At 30.6% G+C, this 22,776-nt stretch overlaps 2 protein-coding genes across 6 annotated transcripts in view; one reads left to right on the plus strand and one right to left on the minus strand.

Moving 5' to 3' along the window:
* The window catches only part of LOC125811564 (uncharacterized), a 116,706-nt gene that overhangs the window by 41,927 nt on the left and 52,003 nt on the right, over positions 1-22,776 (minus strand). The window contains exon 1 of one of the 2 annotated variants that reach the window (XM_049491069.1): positions 5,253-5,522. The exons of the other annotated variant lie outside the window; for it this stretch is intronic. Within the exon in view, the coding sequence (XP_049347026.1) occupies positions 5,253-5,492 (240 nt within the window). The 5' untranslated portion in view covers positions 5,493-5,522. Of the gene's footprint in view, positions 1-5,252; positions 5,523-22,776 lie in introns of those variants that run through there. 2 annotated transcript variants of the gene reach the window in all.
* The window catches only part of LOC125811582 (uncharacterized), a 29,084-nt gene that overhangs the window by 1,758 nt on the left and 4,550 nt on the right, over positions 1-22,776 (plus strand). Inside the window, exon 2 of one of the 4 annotated variants that reach the window (XR_007441925.1) lies at positions 265-287. Coding sequence is in view for 1 of the 4 variants with exons in the window: in XM_049491102.1 (XP_049347059.1) it covers positions 286-329 (44 nt within the window). In the remaining 3 variants the exon portion in view is untranslated. Of the gene's footprint in view, positions 1-253; positions 330-2,188; positions 2,208-22,776 lie in introns of those variants that run through there. The other 3 variants (XM_049491102.1, XR_007441923.1, XR_007441924.1) reach the window with 3 other exon arrangements.

Genomic DNA, 22,776 nt, shown 5'->3' on the forward strand with positions numbered 1-22,776 from the left:
ATATATGGAGAATATGTAACCTTTTAACACTCATTATATATAAAAATATATATACTATGACATGTAAAGTTAATTTTGGAGCCAAGCATATGGCTTTGCACATTCTTCATGTCAAAGCCACACTTCCTAACGTGCCTAAATGAGTGCCACTTGGCTCTTTCCTTATATAAGCATTTTGTTACCTTACCTATCATAACATTAATCATCACATCTTATCAAAAGAGGTACAAGAAACATCTAATATATACTAGCTCATATTTCAAGATTTCTCTAAGTAATTATAGAATGTCTGGAATTTTCAAGATTATTGGGTTCGAGAAGATCAGAAGGTCGTGTTTGGATGGAGATGATGATGGTGATTATGATTATGCTCCAGCAGCATGTTTAGAGAGAGATGGTGATGATGATGGAGATTATGACTATGCTCCTGCAGCATTCTTGGAAGGAGACGATGATGATCGAGATTATGACTATGCTACTGCAACATCGTTAGACAGAGATGACGATGGAGATTATGATTATGCTCCGGTTGCCTGAATAAGTTCATTGAAGGCTCTTGTAGAGACAAATTTAGAATAGAAACAACATTCTTGGTCAAACTTACTGTTGTCTAATTCAAACTTAAGGAAGTTTAGTTGGAAGAATTAAGAACCTTGGTTTTCATAATCCTAGTCCTTATTTTAGAAAGAAAAACGAGGACATATGTAGGTTTATATATTACTCTGTTGTTAGGGACTCTAATCAAGATCAATAGCTTATTGGATTTATTTTTTAAAGTATTTTACGGATGAATATTTATCTAGTTTTTAAAATTCACTTTCTGGCTCGATCATTAATTTCTTTGGGTGAAGTAGTGATGAATGGACTATCCCACATGGAAAATAAATGAAATCTTGGGTTTCTTTTATAAGATTTAGGCAATTATCTTAACTTTGATCTAGTTTTTGATGTGTGAGTTAGACTCAAAGCTAGGATCGATGTGGACCTCATAAAACCTGACACGGTGGTGGAAGGACCTCCGGTCTATAAATGTGCACACACCAAACTAGACAATGGAACCTCATATAAAAAATATATTGGTTAAAATTAGCCACTGAAGAGCTTCGAAGCTCAAATTTTGAAACTCGATCAGCCGCAAACGTGAGTCGAGTGAATAGTATATCAAAAGACTCAAAACGTTGAGAGGAACTCATATCATAATTTTGGGATGTTTAGAGGAATTTGAGTTGGTTGGGATTGAAAAACGTAAATAGTTTCATGTGAATCATTTAATTTATCAAAAACTTGAAACATTGAGAGGAACTCATATTAAAATTTTGAGACTGTTTAAAGATGATTTGAGTTGGTTGGGATTAAAAAAATGATATGCAATGTATACTTTATATAATTATTTTATACATTATTTATACATATTGATACATTATATATACATATTGATACATTACATATCCATATAGCCATTTTGTTTAAAATATTTTTTGTTGCTGTCCATACTGATAATTAATCCATTAAAGACCTTGTAACTTAAATACCAAAAAGATAAGTGACTTTTTTTATATAAACAAACAACTTTGCACTAATTTATTTTTAATATATAGTTGAAAAAATAGCATTGGAGTATTTCTTTTTCCCCAAAGCTAAGAATAACTCTTATGAATATCCTGATTTGGATCCTATTCCAAACAAATGTATAGACATAAATATAATCATGCATGAAAGGGTATATAATATAGTCAATCTCTTAAACATTAATACTCATGCACAAAAAAATGTACACATCTTGGCATACTTTTGATGTCAAATTACCTTGTCTATGTGGCATGCTAACTAAGCATCCACGTAGATTAAACACACTTCAACTTATCATGTACACACTAAATTTGTTTTTGGCTCATTCAAGATAGAGAGAATTTATTCCCACCAAAATATATTGAGAATATGTAACCTTTTAACACTCATTATTATATATAACAATTAAATACTATGACATGTAAAGTTAATTTTGGAGCCAAGCATATGGCTTTGCACATTTTTCATGTCAAAGCCACACTTCCTAACGTGCCTAAATGAGTGCCCACTTGGCTCTTTCCTATATATAAGCATTTTGTTACCTTACCTATCATAACATTAATCATCAAAAGAGGTACAAGTATACATCTAATATATATCTAGCTTATATTCAAGATTTCTCTAAGTAATTATAGAATGTATGGAATTTTCAAGATTATTGGGTTTGAGAAGATCAGAAGGTCGTGTTTGGATGGAGATGATGATGGTGATTATGATTATGCCCAGCAGCATGTTTAGAGAGAGATGGTGATGATGATGGAGATTATGACTATGCTCCGCAGCATCCTTGGAAGGAGACAACGATGATCGAGATTATGACTATGTTCCTGCAGCATCGTTAGAAGGAGATGACGATGGAGATTATGATTATGTCTGGCTGCATGAAATAAATCCATTTTAAGGTTTTTGTTAGAGAAAAGTTTAGAATAGACACAATATTTTTGGTCAAACTAGCTTATTGTTGTCTAATTCAAATATAAGGAAGTTTTAGATATTAACTAGGAATTAAGAAGTAAGAACCTTGGTTTTAATAATACTAGTCCTTTAAAAAAAAAGAGAGGAAATATGTAGTATTAATAATACTTAGTTGATGAGGTCTCTGGTGTTGTTAGGGACCCTAATCAAGATCATTAGCTTATTAGTTATACAATATCTTAGTATCAATTTATGAAAAGCAGTGACATGGATTGTAGTCAAATATTGTCTCACTTGATTATAATAAGATTATGCTCTCTGTTTTTACTTAAAGTGTCGTACTTTCAATGGATATAAGTTTAATTAAGAAAATAAAAAATATATTAATTTTTGTGAAAGTTTAAAGTAAAGACCAGTATAACATATATCAAAATGTCTTTAAATTTTCTAGTCTTATTCTTAAGCATGTCAGGAAGGATATATGTTTAAATTAAAGAGTTACTTAATATAGAAAGTTTGACATTTTTTTAAACAAACAAAAAAAGGAAAGCAATACACATAAATTAAAATAAAGTGAATATTTATATACACTTATTATTATATTCTTGGTCAAAAGAGGACATATGTAGGTTTATATATTAATCTGTTGTTAGGGACTCTGATCAAGATCAATAGTTTATTAGATGTATTTTTTTTAAATACAATATATTATTAAGTTATGAAAAGCAGTGACATGGATTGTAGTCAAATATAATCTCACTTGATGATAAAATATTATACTCCCTCCGTTTTAATTTAAGTATTTTACTTTGAATGAATATATATCTAGTTTTTAAAATTCACTTTCTGGCTTGATTATTAACTTCTTTGGGTGAAGTAATGATGAATGGAGTGTCCCGCATTGATGAATAAATGAAATCTTGGGTTTTAAAATAAGATTTAGGTAATTCTCTTCACTTTGATCTTAACTTTTGAATGTGAGTTAGATCCAGACTTAATTTAATATGATATCAAAGCTAGGTCCGATGTGGGCCTCAGAAAACCTGACGGTTGACACGGTGGACCGTTGGTGGAAAGACCTTTGGTCCATAAATGTGCACGCATCGAACTAGACAATGGAACCTCATATAAAAAAAATATATCGGTTGAAATCAACCATTGAAGAGCTTTGAAGCTCAAATTTTAAAATTTGATTTGCCGCAAACGTGAATCGAGTGAATAATATATAAAAGACTCGAAACATTGAGAGGAACTCATATATGAAATTTTGAGACAATCTAGAGGAGATTTGAGTTGGTTGGAAACTTGGAATTGAATAATGTAAATCGTTTTGCGTGAATAATTTAATTATCAAAAGACTCGAAACATTAAGAGGAGTTCATATCTGAATTTTGAGACTGTTTAGAGGCGATTTGAGTTGGTTGGAATTGAAAAAAAATTTAGTATGCAATGTATACTTTATTATATATACAATATATTTGGATGTATATAAATCTCTTATACATTAATATACATCATTTATACATGATTATACATTATTTATACATATCAATATTATTTATATACATATCTATACATTACATATACACATAACCAATTTGTTTCAAATAATTTTTATCACTGTACATATTGATAATTGATCGATTAAAGATCTTGTGATTGAAATGCCAAAAGATAAGTGACTTTTTTTACATAAACAAATAGCTTTGCACTAATTATTTATTTTTATTTTAGTCATCATTGAACACTCTGTGTATTTATAATAGTCCATCCAACTCCAAACCCACTGACTCTAACTACTGAATCTGCCTCATAGCAATAATACTTTGGGTACTACCACCAACATCCACGATGTACACAAATTGATGCAATTACATATAACTTCTTCATACAACTTCCTTATGCAACAAAAAATATGTAAAGGCAGGTGTGATCAAATTCACTGCTTTCAGCTCGAACATTTCTACATATATAAGAGATTTTAAAAAATTAAATATATATAATAACCCGTTTAAATCCAAACCCACCCACTCTAAATACAGAATCTACCTCACAGCAACAATTATTTGGCTACTACCGCTAACATCCATGATGTAGCGGCGGAACTGGAAATTTGAACATATGAACTAAAGCAATTTTGAATCCCCTTTTACCATTATACTTGAATTTTGCTTCTTTTTTTCATGTCAAGGGGATTCAACAACTCAAATAAAACCAAAAAAGATTCATTTTTACTCTATTTGCACAGTGTAAAATTATGGCTGCCTACATCACACCCCTTAGGGGTGCGACCCTTCCCCAGACCTTGCGTGAATGTGTTGGAGTCACACATCGTTTGTGGGATGGGTTCTAGGTCTCCTTATAAGGTCTTGAGCAATCCTCACCTCATAAGCTAACTTTTGAAGTTGAGTTAAGCCCAAAGTTCATTTCTTTATCAAAATGCGAGATACTTAGTGCATCGGGCAATCCTTTACACATAAATTCTTCATACAAATTCCTTATGCAACAAAAATATGTAAAGACAGGTGTAATCAAATTCACTTCTTTCAGCTCAAACAGTTGTTAATTGTACAAATCCAAACTCACCCGAGGTGGAGCTAGAAGCACAGATACAAGTTCAGCAAAATCCAATACGACTTCCTCTAAATACTGAATCTTACTCATTACAATAATCATTTAGCTACTACCATTATGTACACAAAATGATGCAAAATAACACATTTATACAGAGTCTCTTCATATAAGAGAAATTTAAAAAAGATAATTACTTGAAGGACTTTAGGGCCTTGGATATGAGACGATTTACGGAGAAGAGAAAAGTCCGGCAACGACTTCCCGCCGACGGATCGTAAGTCCATGTTTAGGAGCTCCGATTCGATTGAACTAACGGTGTATGATGACGCCAATTGAGCTGCAATGAGTGAATTTACAAGATTGATATCCCGGAAACACCATCCTCTGGTATTTAGGGTTTGAAGCAAATTCTCCAATGAAGATGGGTTCTCCATTTTAGCGCCTATGAGGTGTTTGATGTTTCAACTCACAGAAATTTCTCTTTTAAAGGGAGTGAGGGGTTAACCAATAAATAAATAAATATATCTTTTGGAAAATTATAGTAATTTTTTTTTTAGGGAAAAGGGTCAAATATGCCCCTAAACTATTCGAAAAGGTCTAAATATACCCGTTTAAAGTTTGGCTCACTTATACTCTCGTCGTCCAACTTTTCGTCTAGATATGCTCTTATGGGTGTTAAATGTCAAATGAAATTGCCACGTCATTTTTACATTACCACGTGACATTTATATTAAAGAAAAAAGGGTCAAATATACCCCTAAACTATTTGAAAAGGTTTAGATATATCCCTTTTAAATAAACTACCCGACCCGTTTTCAAAACAAAAAGTTTGACTTTGAAATATCATTAGTTTAATAGATGCAATGTATCATTATTATTTCTACATTTGAAGAACTTTTATATGGCATGCATAGTAGTTTATTTATATTTCAACGCGTCCACTCATGAGAGATTTATTTTTTTCATTTGAGCAAAAATAAGATTCTTTTTAATAATAGGGTGTGCTGGTAAAATTAAAATCACAACCTATGTTTAGTTTATTTATCGATTATCATATTGAAGCGTGTCGTCATCTCGTATTATTACTATAACCTTATAAGATTGTTGCAAGAATAAATAGTTTAATTTGTTTTTTTCTTTTTGTTTGCCATAAATTAAAGCTCTGCATCTGGAATAACTCTCAAGAATGGTTCTTGAGAATTCATGCACAAAAGAATGTCGACGTTTTTGCATTTGTCGTCAAAGGACATATTGAACTATACTTGAATCGTTTAATCGATAGGTGAATATTTGACCATATCGAAGATGACCTCTCTATCTTCTCAAATTAATGATCTGACAATAGAAATTACAGAATAGTATCCTATCATGATATAAATGTGGTTGAATTAGCTCCGGGGGGAAATTTAGAGGATAGCGAGGGGGTTATTCGAATATCCTTGGTAAAAAATTACACGGTATATACAAGGTATTTTAAATAAAGGTTATGTATATATACAGATTTTGAACCTCCTGAACATAACATTAGACATTGGCTTAATGATTGAGGTGGTTTAATATCCACCTTGGCGTTCCAAATTCAAATTTCAAACACTACATTTTTTTTTGAATTTTACTTGAAAATTCTGAATCCGCCACGACTTAATTAGCTCTATCATTTAGAGTACATTTGTGGAGCCATTTTGAGCACATAATTATGTCACGACTCACTAGGCATCCTTATATATTCCCCTTTTCTTCTCAACTCATATATCAATTGCAATTTCCCTTAACTATCTTCTCTTTTGATTCAATCTTGAAACAAAAAAGTCCCAACAATATGTCTCAAATTTCAACAATATAGATGAACTCAATTTGTAATTTGACATTCTTTGATTACCATGTTAAAAGGGGCAACCATGACATTGGTAGTCATGTTTATGAGTCTACGTCGACGATGGATCGCCATGTCATAGGGTGTATCTATGTTTCAGCTACATGGTTCGAGGATGATGGAGATGACGATGATGATGATGCTGATTATGACTATGCTCCAGCTGCGTGATCAAAGAAATATTTCTTCTTTCTAAGAAAACCCTAAGATATATGTTAAGCATTGGTATCCTATTTTATAAAATGAAAAATCTTCATACAAAACCATAGTAGATATGTACGATTTGCCAATTTTGATTTAAATAATAACACTTTCACTATCTATAAATTAATTATAATTATCTAGCTACCATATATTTTCATTAGAGAATTTGACAAATACCTTGTCTATGTGGCATGCCAACAAAGCATCCACGTAGATAAAACTTACTTCCACGTGCTATGCACACGTCTTGCTGGCAAAAAATTGTTTTGCCTTTTCAATTTACCTGAAGATAAAGCTGCACTTTAAATTGGGAGAATAATGGCACTGGCATATCTGAAAATGTGGAAGATGTAGTCAGTGGTGGATTCAGGAATTTTATATTATGGGTGCTCAAGTTTTTTTAACTCGAAAATTACTACGTAGAATGGGTGCTTAATTAATACATTTCAACGAAATTCTAAATTTTATACATAAATAGTAAAGTTTGTCACAAAAGGTAGTGGGTGCTTAAGCACCCATTATGCACAAGGTAGGTCCGCCAATGGATGTAGCTAACGAGTGCTTTCGATTCGATTAAACTTAATAATTTTAGTAGTAAAATCATAATAAAAACAATAGAAAAATTTACGTAAATGTACCATCTTTAGTCAATTAGTTTAATTATCAACATGGTTGAAGTGTACATTAACTATATATTATGACGGTATATATTGTCTATAGATATGTATATTATACATATATCTAGTATAAGATGTATATTACATAGAGAAAAATCTAGAAATAATAAACATAATAGACATAATAAGGCTCTATAGCTATAGTATCGATAATTGCGCTCCATACCTATAGTTCCATTTGATATGGAGGCTGTGTTTGTATATTTCTTTCTGTTTGTATATTTCGTTTGCAAACATACAAATAGGGTAAGTACATACACATTTTATATTTATACATTTAGGAATTTTTCAGAACTCCGTTTGTATATTTTGAATTGCCAATATACAAAGAGGATAATTTATTATGAATTTTTCATAAACCGTATACAAATAGATAGGGTAAGCATATACAAACTTTTCGAATTATACATTCTGGATTTATACAAATCAGGCGAATAGCAAGATTGGGTGAAACTACAACTGCGAATTAGAATTTTCCTAAACAGTAGCTATAAGATTTACTATGGTTTAAGTGTTAACTATTTTGCACAAATTTCCCTATTACATATACATTGTAATTGTGTATATATTTTGTAAACTAGATGACCGAATGATATTTGACGGTAATTTTTCCTTAAAAACAAATCCATCAAATTAAAATGTTAAATCTGTTTCTAATTTTGTAGAGTTTATTAGCAACAACTCAAACTCTCCTAGATAGCTATCACACGTTTGTTTAGTTGTATTGCAACTCTTCTGCTCTAATCCCGGCCTTTTGTTTTATACTCTTTAATTTCAATTTATGTGATGTCGTCTAAATCGTCAAAAAAAATTAAGAAACAGACTTTGAGAGTTGAAATAGTGATTTTAAATATGCCACTCATTTATATAATTATAAAATATCTAACTAAGGGACTATGATGGATGAGATGTAAAGTGAATTTTGGAAGTGGCAACACCAAAAGTATAGCTTAATGCACCCAAGCATATGGATGTACACATTCTTCATGTCACATAACACACTTCCTAATGTGTCCAAATAAGTCTAACCTTTGGTTCTTTCCATTATATAAGCAAGTGGTTTCTTCACCAATAATACACACTACAAAAACTCACATATTGTCTAATAGATCATACAATAGCCAACAATTATCTAAATCATATTTCTATAGTCCAAGAAGAAAGAGATGATGTCTAATAGATCATACAATATACAATGTCTAGCATTTTCAAGATTATCGGATTTCAAAAAAGAAGGTCATGTTCAGATGGAGATGATGATGGTGACGATGGGTATGATTATGCTCCAGCAGCATGCTTAGAAGGAGACGGAGATGATAATGATGGAGATTATGACTATGCTCCTGCAGCATCCTTGGAAGGCGATGACGATGATGGAGATTACGATTTTGCTCCTGCTGCATCTTTGGAAGGCGATGACGATGATGGAGACTATGATTATGCTCCTGCAGCATGAATTTATAATTCTTTTAGTTGTTCTTGGTCCAAACAGTTACAAAAGGAACACAAATTTTAGCTATGTATAAGAACCTTAATTAGCTTGGGGTTTTTTACTTAGTACTATGTACCAATTTTCATTAGATGCATCTTTCTTTTTTAGGAATATAATTTGAACAACCTATGGCAATTGGCAGATCACCAATGATGTGATTGTAGTAAAAAAATGAATTTATATATAAAAAATTCAAGTACTAATGATATTGTAATAATAGTATTCATATTTCATAATAATTGGTCACGTATTTATATTATAATGAGCTAAGAAGCTATAAAACAGATTTGTCTATTCGATATACATCTGGTTTCATAGATAGTCATTCAATTTTTATTTTGATGATTTTGAACTTCAAGCTTATACTAGAGCAGATAGATATTCTGAAATTATACCTCAACTGTCACCGATTATCAAAGAAGTTTTCCATGTGGTTGGTTATAAATTCTTTTTGACTTGCATATATAAGTCACGTCCTATTAAATCGGGGTAAGATTGATTGAAAAAACAGACCCATATATAAATGTGTGTTGGAGAATATAAGTCATGCCTTAATAAACTAGGATAGAATCGATCGAATAAGCATTAATTCCCAAAAGCTCAACATATGAGAGTAATTAACTCTCTTATGAATATTCCGTTTTAAATCCAATTCCAAACAATTGTAAAGAGGGTGTTAATTCATAATTTGAAATTTATAATTTCTTATAACGATTACAAGCTAATTAATATATAATAGTAACTGAATTGATTACAAATACATATTTATAAATATTAATGGATAAATATATATATATATATATATATATATATATTTATTTATTTACAAATATTAATGAATATATTAATATATATTAACATTTCGACAAAAGACTCATACCCAAATTTCATAACTTCTAATTCGCTATCTCAATCATGATTTTCCTACCTCCAAATAGAATGATACTTCCTTTTTGAACCAGTTGTGGGCGAGACTGGATCCAAATCCCCGCAATATTGTGGTTCATAGCAATGTTCTCTAATCCTCTAACCTATATATCCCTTCCCTTTTCTACTGGATCTATTTTTAAAAGTATGTTAAAATAAATAAACCTCTCGCTAGATATTTCAGATTAAGAAAGACATATACCATATATTACATGTTGAATTCGTCTCTATCACGAATGAAAGGGTAGTTAATAACCTCATATACTTGAGAATCCACGCAATGAAAAAAATGTTGACATTTTAGAATAAATAGTCAAAGTAGATATATATCAACATCACCATATATTTGGATATAGACTATAGTCAATATATTTGTTCTCTAGCAGTGATACAATGTCTAGGTGGCATGCCAACTAAGCATACACATAGATAGTACACACTTCCACATGCCATGCACACTTCTCCACGCTATCTAAAATTTGTTTGAGTATCAGGAATCAGAATAATAATCTCGAAATATAAAATAATATTATTTTATATCATACAATATAGTATAATAATAATATCAAAACTAGCTATTCTAGGATAAAACATCAAAACAATCAAATAACAAATTTTACCGTCTTCTCTAAAATTGTTCTTTCAAAAAGTTTTTTAATGACATGTAAAGTGAAATTTTTGAGCCAAGCTTATGGCTATATATGCACATTCCTCATGTAACATAACACACTTCCTAACGTGCCCAAAAGAGTCCACATTTGGCTCCTAAATATATATAAGCAAATGATTTCTTAACCTATCATTATACACAAGACAAATACCATTAATTTTCACATCTTGTCATAGAGATATATCATACAACATATCCAATATCTCATATTTCAATATTTCTATTTTCTAAGAAGAGATAGATATAAAATGTCTACCATTTTTAAGATTATTGGTTTCGAAAAGAGAAGATCGTGTCCAGATGGAGATTATAATTATACTCCTGCAGCATCCTTGGAAGGTGATGACGATGATGGAGATTACGACTATGCTCCTGCGGCATTCTTGGAAGGAGATGACGATGACGGAGACTATGATTATGCTCCCACGGCATTCTTGGAAGGAGATGACGATGATGGAGATTATGATTATGCTCCTGCTGCATGAATTCATCGGAGGTTCTTGGAAATTAAATGATGGATTTAGAGTAAATGCAATGTGTTTGTTTTAATTAGTCTTAGTTTTTCTTCTTCTTTTATTTAGTAGGAATGTATAGGTAATTTATATATCAATTGGATCTTTTAGTGTAACTGAGATCTACATCAAGGTGTTAGGGTTTCTGATATATCACTAGCTTATTATAATTTTTAGATGAATCTTTTTTGACAATATTTGACTTCATTGGATTGTAGTCAAACATAGTGTGCATATGCCTTCTTTTCTTCCAAGGAATTTTTATCACAAGTCAAATTTAGCCTCTGGCATATGATATAATTGGATTAAAAATATGGAAGTATGAAACCATTAATTAATAAGAAATAATATAAAAAATGGTTCCAAAGAACTCAAGGTATGTCGCATTATATTTATCATAACTTCAAATGTAACCTAGAAAAATATTTCTTTCATTTCTTTGTAAACATTACTTAAGTTATATATATATATATATATATATATATATATAGAGAGAGAGAGAGAGAGAGAGAAAGAGAGAGAGAGAGAGAGATAGATAGATAGATAGATAGATAGATAGATAGATAGCGTAAAGAATTTTGTATACTATTATTGAATATAATTTTAATTGATTATTATCGTGGAACAAACTCCTTAGTTATCTAATTATAATCATTCCAATTATTCTTTTTTTCATGCTTCTTTTTATTATTACGTTGTTATCTAAAAGAAATATCTGCATCCCTAATTACATTTGCAAAATACTGAATATCCAACATATTTTCTTCCTCACCTTCCTCAAAGATGTCGTTCTCATCTTGTGAGTTAGTAAAAATATTTGGAGAGAAATATACTATTATCATCAACTTATAGTTGCTTGACGTTAATGTTAATAGGTAATGTACGAAAAGTCAATTTTTCAATATTAGAACTCATCGACGCATCAAAAAGTTCGTTATCATTTATACAAAACTTTAAATATTAAAACCTGCTAAAATCAATTGTCGACTTAAAGCTCCTACTATAGAATTATTCATGCAATAAACGAATTAGTGTCGACAGTTTTACATTTTTCATCAAAGAACATATTCTTTCTATAGTCTCACCTAGGTGTGTTCATGGTTCGGTTATTGGTTAAAACCAAATCCAAACCACAATTAATCGGTTTTTAAATTTCTAAAATCAAACCAAACCAAATAAAAAAAATAACCGTCGATTTGGTTCGGTTTGGTTCAATTTTTTTGGTTATTTTGGTTTGAAAGTATATAGTTTTTTGAGAGCATATGCATCTCGATAGACACAAATTCATAGTACATAAAAAAACAGAAAAGCTATTGTAAATTTTATTAAGCAATACTAGTCATAGAACAATTGAAACAAGACTAAAAAAACTCATTACCCTGTTAGAAGACTTATATCTAAAAAGAGAAAGCAATGTATATGTAGTGGAAAATCAATATTAGCAGAGTTGTCTTGGATAAATATATAACATATTGAATCTTGCATGTTGTGACAACTGAGAATTTTTCCTAATAAACCAAAAAAAAAAAATCAGTGCTCCAAATGTAAAAATCACTTAAATAATAAATTTTTGGTTGAGTTAGAATTAGGATTTTAATACTTGGGCTGAAATTTAAGTGTTGAGCTTAAGAAAATAATAAAGTTAAAGACTTAAGTTAATTAAAATTTAATATTTATGAATAATATATAAATAATTATAAAATTTATATATATAATTTAACGGTTCAGTTTGATTATTTTTGCGGATATTCTTTTATAAAAAAAAAAACCAAGCCAAATAGTATCGGTTTTCAAAATTCAAAAACCAAACCTAATCAAATCAAACCGAATATCGGTTTTTTGAATCAGTTTGATTCAAATAGCGGTTCGATTTGGTTGTTTAACCATAACCATGAACAGCCCTAGACTCTCACTCTCACCCCACAGTCACGATTTTTATTAAGTGGTGTCAAAATATAAATTAGTAAAGACACAAAAACCTGAAGAAAAATTTTTTTGAAGTAAAAAATGCTTTTACACCCACTCAACGGTTGCACTAACTCTTCACCTTGTATGATGAACAACAATAATATATATATATATAGGTATAAAATCAAATCTTAACTTATCTATACAACATAATTTTTCGACGAAGATATGTTGCTCTAACCTGCTTAACCCTGTCTAGGTGGCATGCCAACTAAGCATCCTTGCACATAGATAGGTATTACTACAAACTTCCACGTGGCATGGACACTTTTAATTTTTATAGCAGCAAGTTGCACCTATTTTAAAAGACTTTACTTTAACCTCTCTTATTCTACATTTTTTTTTGTGGCAAAGAGACTACGTTATGAAATCGAAAAGATATAGCAACAATGATTATGATTAATTTATTTTTAAAATTTATGCTACTTTTAATGGATTTTGATTGTTTATATTCCATCTCTACCACCAAGATATACAAAGAATAATCTTTAAAGCACATTTGTGTGTGTATATATTATATATAATAATAATTGACATGTAACGTGAATTTTGGACGTGGCAACTCCAAAAGTAGCTTAAATTGAGCCAACTTATGGTTGTGCACATTCCTCATGTAAGACAACACAATTTGTAATGTGTCAAAATGTGTCCACACTAGTCTCTTTCCTTTATATAAGCATATGGTTACCTCACCTATTCACACCACAAAATTAAAACAATAATTTTTTTCATTTTCCATATCAAAGAGATCATATATACAACATCTAATATCTTATATTTAATTAGAATGGCTAGCATTTTCAAGATTATTGGGTTTCAGAACAAAAGGTCATATTCAGACGGAGATGACGATGGTAATTATGACTATGCTCCTGCAACATTCTTAGAAGAGGATGACGATGATGGAGATTATGATTATGCTCTAGTAGCATCTTTGAATGGAGATGACGATGACAGAGACTATGATTATGTTCCTGCAGCATCTTTGGACGGAAATGACGATGATGGAGTTTATGATTATGCTCCAGCACCGTAAAGTATTATAGATTCTTGACAATGGTGAATCTAGAATAGACCCAACGTGTTTAGTCCAACTTAGTGACTATGAGAATATAATTAATTAGCTTATTAATGTTATATGTATTTTTCTAAAAATATTTTAGTAATTTATGCAGAGAGTGACATGGATATTGTAGTCAAACATAGTCTCAAGTATTGATCATATAATCGTATCTTAATTAGTTATTCCTATATAATTAGTAACGTGGTTATTATAATATTATATGAACGAATTAGTATATAATATAAATAGCTTGCTTATAGTGATCTAATTTAAATTGGGTTATTTATCTTCAATTAGTGGATTTCTTCTGTTAGCAGTAAAATTCGAAAATGAATTGTAGCTAAATGAATTTAAGCAACCAAAAAACAATTGCACGTAACAAGTCTGTAATTTTGGAACTTTTTTTTTATAATTATTTAGTATATAAAGAGATTTTACGAGTTGAGTACTAAGTGTCCCATTTTGACAAATGAACGGAATCTTAATTGGGCTTCTTATAATAAAGTTTAAGCTAACTTTTGAGATAGGTATAGGGTGAGCTAGGCTCAAACCTAATTTAACATAGCATACAAGCCAAACAGAAGTGGCCCCCATGGGAATTGGCACTGGATGGAAATAGCTCCGGTCTATAAACGTTCACACACCAGGCCAAACAATGGGAACCACCGATATATAAAAGAATGTTTGGATCTGGGCTTGGAGGGGTAATGAATGAAATTCTGGGCTTCTTCTTGAGCAATCCTCTTTCTTTTAAGCTAACTTTGAGGTGTGAGTTAGGTCCAAATCTAATTTAACAACAAAGATAAGTATTTTATACACCGAATAAAAAGACCTTAGCTTGTGAGTAAAATAGTCAAAGATGAGTAACTTTTCTGATATAAAGAAATAACTTTGCTAATTTATATTTACGAGTTGAATAACTATTTAAGAAATCAATTTCATAAGATGACCTATGAATAATAAATTATTTTTTACTCTTTCTGTCCATCTTTACTTGTGTACTTTTTTAATAAACAATAAAGAGAAACATGATTTTATTATATCACTCCTATTAATTATAAGTCATCTAAATGTTGAAAAACGAATAACAATACTCAATAGCAAAGGTAAAATAGGTACAAAATAATAAATTATTTCTTAATTTTCTAAACTGACAAATTAACTCAAACAATTATTTTTAATATACTGAACAAATAAAAATTAACCGAACCGACAATATTTCTTTTCCTAGAAGCTAAGAATAAGATGATTGAAGATACATAAATGAAAAACATTAATGAATATGAGATACATTTAAAAATTGAATCTATACAATACAGTGCTAAAAATTTGGGGTTCTAATGTATAAGGAGAAAACAAAATCAGCAGCATACTACACTAACATTGAATTGTAAAAAATGTATCTTCATTGTTAAAGGACTCTTAATTTGACCCAACAGACCACATGTGTCAATGTAACATAAAATTAGAGTTTTAATGTATCAACAAAACACAAAATTAATCGATTACAAACCAATAATTGTCTAATAGACTATGAAAACATTGAATTGAGAGGTAATGTATCTTCACTATTAATGTATCAAACTATTTATGTCCAAACACAACCAACTCCATAACGAAGCCAAAAAAATATTAAATTTTGTGTAAACACATACCCTAGGAGGTGTGGGTCGGAAAATGATAGATGCCACTTTTCTTCCCCTTTTTTTGGGGGGTTTCTCCAACCTTTGTTTTTGAATTGACAACGCTCTTGTCCTTCATCGCTAATGTGTCATGCAATAGCTTGAATCTGTTTTCAAGCCCACATTTCATCGTCAGAATCATATGTACGATTAACATTAGTAGAATTTATTTGAGAAACACCAATACTAAATGATGGACCCTGATCCATATGTATCAATAAAAAACACGAAGAAGACAACAATGGAGAATAAAATTCCTACCTATTCGAAACTTAGAAAGTGATAAACTTGAGAGAGACTCCTTCTGAAAATCAAAATGAATTTGAAATTTGTAACTGCTAAAGAAGTGGAGAGAATTTAGGAATAAAATGGCGGAGTGAAATGGATAGTGGGAAATGTGGGTGTTGGCTGAAAAAAGGAGTGAAATCTTTATGTATCCGGAAGATTTCATTAATTGGGGAAATTAAGGGATTTTTGAATTTTAAAAAAAAAAGTAGGGATAAATGAATATTAAGGTAAGTATATATGTGTATATAGTAATTTTCCCTTATATTTATCATAACTTCAAATGTAACCTAGAAAAAATATTTTTTTTCATCTCCTTGTAAACATTACTTAAGGTATACGTATACATAGATAGCATAATTTTTTTTGTATAGTTTCATTGAATATAATTTTCATTGATTATTATCATGGAACAAACTCCTTAGTTTTCTAATTATAGTTATCCCAATTATTCTTTCTTTCATGCTTCTTTTTATTATTACAAGAAATATCTGCATTCCTAATTATTTCTGCAAAATACTGAATATCCAACATATTTTCTTCCTCGCCTTCCTCACAGATATCGTCTTCATCTTGTGAGTTAGTAAATCTATTTGGAGAGAAGTGTACTATTATCATCAACTTATAGTTGCTTGACATTAATGTTAAAAGGTAATGTAAGAAAAGTCAATTTTTCAATATTAAAACTCATCGACGCATCAAAAAATTCTTTATCATTTACATAAAACTTTAAATATTTGAACCTGCTAAAATCAATTATTTGTTCAAGATGTAATGAGGAAATAAAGCATTGACAAGTGCCACTAAACTTTAAGCTCCTACTTTAGCATTATTCATGCAATAAACGAATTAGTGTCGACATTTTTACATTTTCCATCAAAGGACATATTCTTTCTATAATCTAACCCCTCAGTAGCGTGGAATCACGATTTTTATTAAATGATGTCAAAATATAAATTAGTAAACACACAAAAAAATAGAGAAAAAGCTGTTGAAATAAAAAACCCTTTTACACCCCTTCTACCGTTTCACTAATTATTCACCTTGTATGATGAAATAGTGTCAACATTAATATATATATATATATAAATCAACTATACTTAACCTATCTATACAACATAATTTTTCGACGAAAAGATATCGCTTGAACAAGGTTAGCTCAACCCTGTCTAGGTGGCATGTCAAGTAAGCATCCATGCACATAGATAGATATTACTACAAACTTCCATGTGGCATGCACACTTTTAATTTTTATAGCAAGTTGCACCTATTTCAAAAGACTTTACTTTAACCTCTTTTATTCTACAATTTTTTTGTGGCGAATAGACTACGTTATGAAATCGAAAAGATAGCAACAAGGATTATGATTAATTTATTTTTAAAATTTATGCTACTTTTAATGGATTTTGATTGTTTATATTCCATCTCCACAACCAAGAAATATAAAGAATAATCTTTAAAGCACATTTGTGTGTATATATAATAATAATTGACATGTAAAGTGAATTTTGGATGTGGCAACTCCAAAAGTAGCTTAAATTGAGCCAACTTATGGTTGTGCACATTCCTCATGTAACACAACACACTTTCTAATGTGTCAAAATGAGTCGACACTAGTCTCTTTTCTTTATATAAGCATATGGTTACCTCACCTGTTCACACCACAAAATTAAAACATTAATTCTTCATTTTCCATATTAAAGAGATCATATATACAACATCCAATATCTTATATTTAATTAGAATGTCTAGCATTTTTAAGATTATCGGGTTTCAGAACAGAAGGTCATATTCAGATGGAGATGACGAAGGTGATTATGACTATGCTCCTGCAGCATACTTAGAAGGAGATGACGATGATGGAGATTATGATTATGCTCCTGCAACATCCTTGAATGGAGATGACGATGACGGAGACTATGATTATGCTCCTGCAGCATCTTTGAAAGGAGATGACGATGATGGAGATTATGATTATGCCCCAGCAGCATAAATTATTAGAGATTCTTGACAATGGCGAATCTAGAATAGACCCAACGTGTTTAGTCCAACTTAGGGACTTTGAGAATGTAATTAATTAGCTTATTAATATTACATGTATTTTTAAAAAAAATAATATTTTAGTAATTTATGCAGAGAGTGACATGGATATTGTAGTCAAACATAGTCTCAAGTATTGATCATATAATCGTACCTTAATTAATTATTCCTATATAATTAGTCACGTGGTTTATTATAATATTATATGAACGAATTATATAATATAAAATAGCTTGCTAATATTGATCTAATTTAAATTGGGTCATTTATCTTCAATTAGTGGATTTCTTGTGTTAGCAGTAAAATTCGAAAATGAATTGTAGCTAAATGAATTTAAGCAACCAAAAAACAATTGCACGTAACAATTCTGTAAGTTTGGAACTTTTTTTTTTAATAATTATTTAGTATAAAAAGAGATTTTACGAGTCGAGTACTGAGTGTTCCATTTTGACAAATGAATGGAATCTAGGGTTTCTTATAATAAAGTTTAAGCTAACTTTTGAGATAGGTATAGGGTGAGCTAGGCTCAAACCTAATTTAACATAGTATACGAGCCAAACCCAAGTGGCCTCCTTGGAAACTTGGCACAAGATGGAAATAGCTCCGGTCCATAAACGTGCATGCACCAGGCCAAACAATGGGAACCACTGATATATAAAAGAATGTCCGGATCTGGGCGTGGAGGGATAATGAATGAAATTCAGGGCTTTTTATAATACTTGAGCAATCCTCTTTCTTTTAAGCTAACTTTTGAGGTGTGAGTTAGGTTCAAATCTAATTTAACAATAAAGATAAGTGTTTTATACTCAAAACAAAAAGACCTTAGCTTGTGATTAAAATAGTCAAAGTCTCAAAGATGAGTAACTTTTGTGATATAAAGAAATAACTTTGCTAATTTATTTTTACTAGTTGAATAACAATTTAAGAAATCAATTTCATAAGAAGACCTATGAATAATATTGTTTTTTTACCTTTTCTGTCCATCTTTACTTGTGTAGTTTTTAAGAAACGATAAATAAAAACACATCACTTCTATTAATTATAAGTCATCTAAATGCTGAAAAATGAATAATAATAATACTCAATAGCAAAGGTAAAATATATACAAAATGATAAATTGTTTCTTGATTTTCTAAACTGACAAATTAAATCAAACAATTATTTTTAATATACTGAACAAATAAAAATGAACGGAGCCGACCAGCGGCTGCTCTGCCTTATAAAAGTTAAGGCATATGCCTTAGGCCCCCAATTTTGGAAGGCCTCAAATTTTTACCAAGAACAAATTATGTGTTATTTTTTTATTAAAAAAATTAATTATTTATAATAAAAAGTATATATATATATATATATATATATTTTTTTTTTTTTTTTTTTTTATATTTCTTTTCTAACATTCACATTATTTATTTTTTTAAACTCATTTTTGCTTAAAGTTTGTCAACTTATTGCTTATAGAATTGTGCTAACAATTCATATAATGATTGCTTTAATAAAATAATATTTTTCAACGTTAATTGATAAAATTTTACCTAAAACTAGTCATTTTAAATAAAAAGAAGTACTCGAAAAAATCATTTATAAAAAAAATTAAGTAATAATTTGCATCTAAATAGTTATAAAAATAATTTTAAAAATAAATATATATGAAATTTGTTAGACCTCAATTGAAATTTTGCTTTAGACCCCCAATTACGTTGAGCCGCCCTTGGAGCCGACAATATTTCTTTTCCTAGAAGCTAAGAATAACCTGGTTTAGATCCTATTCCAAACGAATGTAAAGATGTTACTGTTCTCATGCATGAAAGGGTATATAATATAGTCAACATCTTTGCATGCTTTTGATGTCAAATTAAAGGACGTGTCAGTCTACATATTTAACCTTATATATATATCAACTAAGGACAAGTTAAAGAGCACTTTTATGTATTATACATATATATTTTGTTCTGCAAGTATAACCTTGTCTATGTGGCATGCCAACTAAGCATACACGTAGATTAAACACACTTCCACGTGGCATGCACACACTAAATTTTGTTTATTCAAGAAAGAGTGAATTTATTCCCATCAAAAGTATATATACAATGCAAATATATATACTTTTGACATGTAAAGTTAATTTTGGAGCCAAGCATATGGCTTTGCACATTCTTCATGTCAAAGTCACACTTCCTAACGTGCCTAAATGAGTGCACTGTAACATCTCACAACTTGAAATAGCTAGAAAGAAGCTAAGAACTTGAAATAATCATTTTTGGAAAGTACAAGGAAATCTGAAAATTTTTAAGTTAAAATTGAGATTTTGGTCAACTTCAATCGACCATAACTCCTAGCTCAGGATGATTTAGGTGTAGTTCCAGATATGATTGGAAAGCTCTTGGATTTATCTTTCCAACGCCACCGAGTTTGCACAATTCCGAGTTTTTATGAGTGAGTTACGTCCTTTGTAAGTTAGGTTGTTGGATTAAGGAAATGTCCGAATCCGGATTTTTAAGGGTAGTTTGGCCTTTTTTTTTTTATCCGGATTGGCAGCGTGAGGAAAATCGTTGTATCATCACTATAGCTCTTAAGTGATGGTTGTCGGTTAGAGAAACTCCCACATAAGTTATTGTATTTTTTTATATACATCAGTTCATTGTATTTCTAAATACATTTCAGAGTTATTTGTGTCTTGCATACACACAGAGTTGATATCATGTTTTTAAACAACTTTTCTTTATATTGCACTTGCTTTTGAACTGCTTTATATTGAAATGAGTTCTGTCATGTTGAGTTGAGTTGAGTCAGGTAAGTTCTTCAGTTTCTCTCAAATTCTTTCAAGCCTATGTTATTTTAGCATTCCAACTCACATACTCATACATTCAATGTACTGATGCCAGTTGACCTGCATCGTATTATGATGCAGACACAGGTAACTAGGATCGGCATTCCGGCGCATCGTTGATCTAGTGAGCAGTCCAGAGTCTGTTGGTGAGCCTTCTTGCTTTCCGGAGGATCCATTTCATTGCTTTCTAGTTTAGTTCATTAGGATGTTGTGGGGTCTATCCCAACATCCATCTCAGTTGTTATTAGAGGCTTCATAGACAGTCAGATGTTAGTCCTTTGAGTCTTTTCAATATCATTTCTTATTGTTAAGACTTGGGTTGCCACTTTTGGCCAAGTTGAATGTTTAGCTTTTAACATTCTCAGTTGATTTAGTTCAGTTAAGTGTTATTGATCATTAAGTATGAATACTGTCTTCCGCTGAGTAAGTAAGTCAGGCCAAGGGTTTGCTTGTGGCCAACAATGATCTTCGAGTGCCAGTCCCGCCCAGAGTGTAAGCTCGGGGCGTGACATGCACAATTGGCACTTTCCTATATGTACGCATTTTGTTACCTTACCTATCAAAACATTAATCTTCACATCTTATCAAAAGAGGTACAAATATACATCTAGCTCATATTTCAAGTTTTCTCTAAGTAAAATATAGTATGTCTGGAATTTTTAAGATTATTGGGTTCGAGAAAATAAGGTTGTGTTCAGATGGAGATGATGATGGTGATTATGATTATGCACCAACAACATGCTTAGAGAGAGACGGTGATGATGATGGAGATTATAATTATGCTCCTGCAGCATTCTTGGAAGGAGACAATGATGATCAAGATTATGACTATGCTCCTACAGCATCGTTAGACGGAGATGATGATGGAGATTATGATTATGCTCCGACCGCATGAATAAGTTCATTGAAGGCTTTTGGTAGAGACAAATTTAGAATAGAAACAACATTCTTGGTCAAACTTACTGTTGTTTAATTCAAACATAAGGAAGTTTAGTCGGAAGAATTAAGAACCTTGGTTTTAATAATCCTAGTCTTTATTAGAAAGAAAAAAAAGGACACATGTAGTTTTATATATAGTTTATTAGATGTATTTTTTAAAGTATTTTACTTTGAATGAATATTTATCTAGTTTTTAAAATTCACTTTCTGGCTCAATCATTTACTTCTTTTAGTGAAGTATTGATAAATGGAATGTCCCACATTGAAAAATAAATGAAATCTTGGGTTTCTTTTATATATAAAATTTAGACAATTCTCTTATCTTTGATCTAATTTTTGATATGTGAGTTAAACTCAAATTTAATTTAATATGGTATCAAAGCTAGACTTGATGTGGGCCTCAAAATCCCTGACACGGTGATGGAAAGACCTCCGGTCCATAAATGTGAACGCACCGAACTAGCTAGACAATGGAACCTCATATAAAAAATATATCGGTTGAAATTAGCCACTGAAGAGCTTCGAAGCTCAAATTTTAGAATTTGATCTGGCACAAACA

Source organism: Solanum verrucosum, unplaced genomic scaffold (assembly GCF_900185275.1).
Source record: "Solanum verrucosum unplaced genomic scaffold, falcon-dt-bn FXZP01000238.1, whole genome shotgun sequence".
In the NCBI taxonomy this organism is placed as follows: Eukaryota; Viridiplantae; Streptophyta; class Magnoliopsida; order Solanales; family Solanaceae; genus Solanum; species Solanum verrucosum.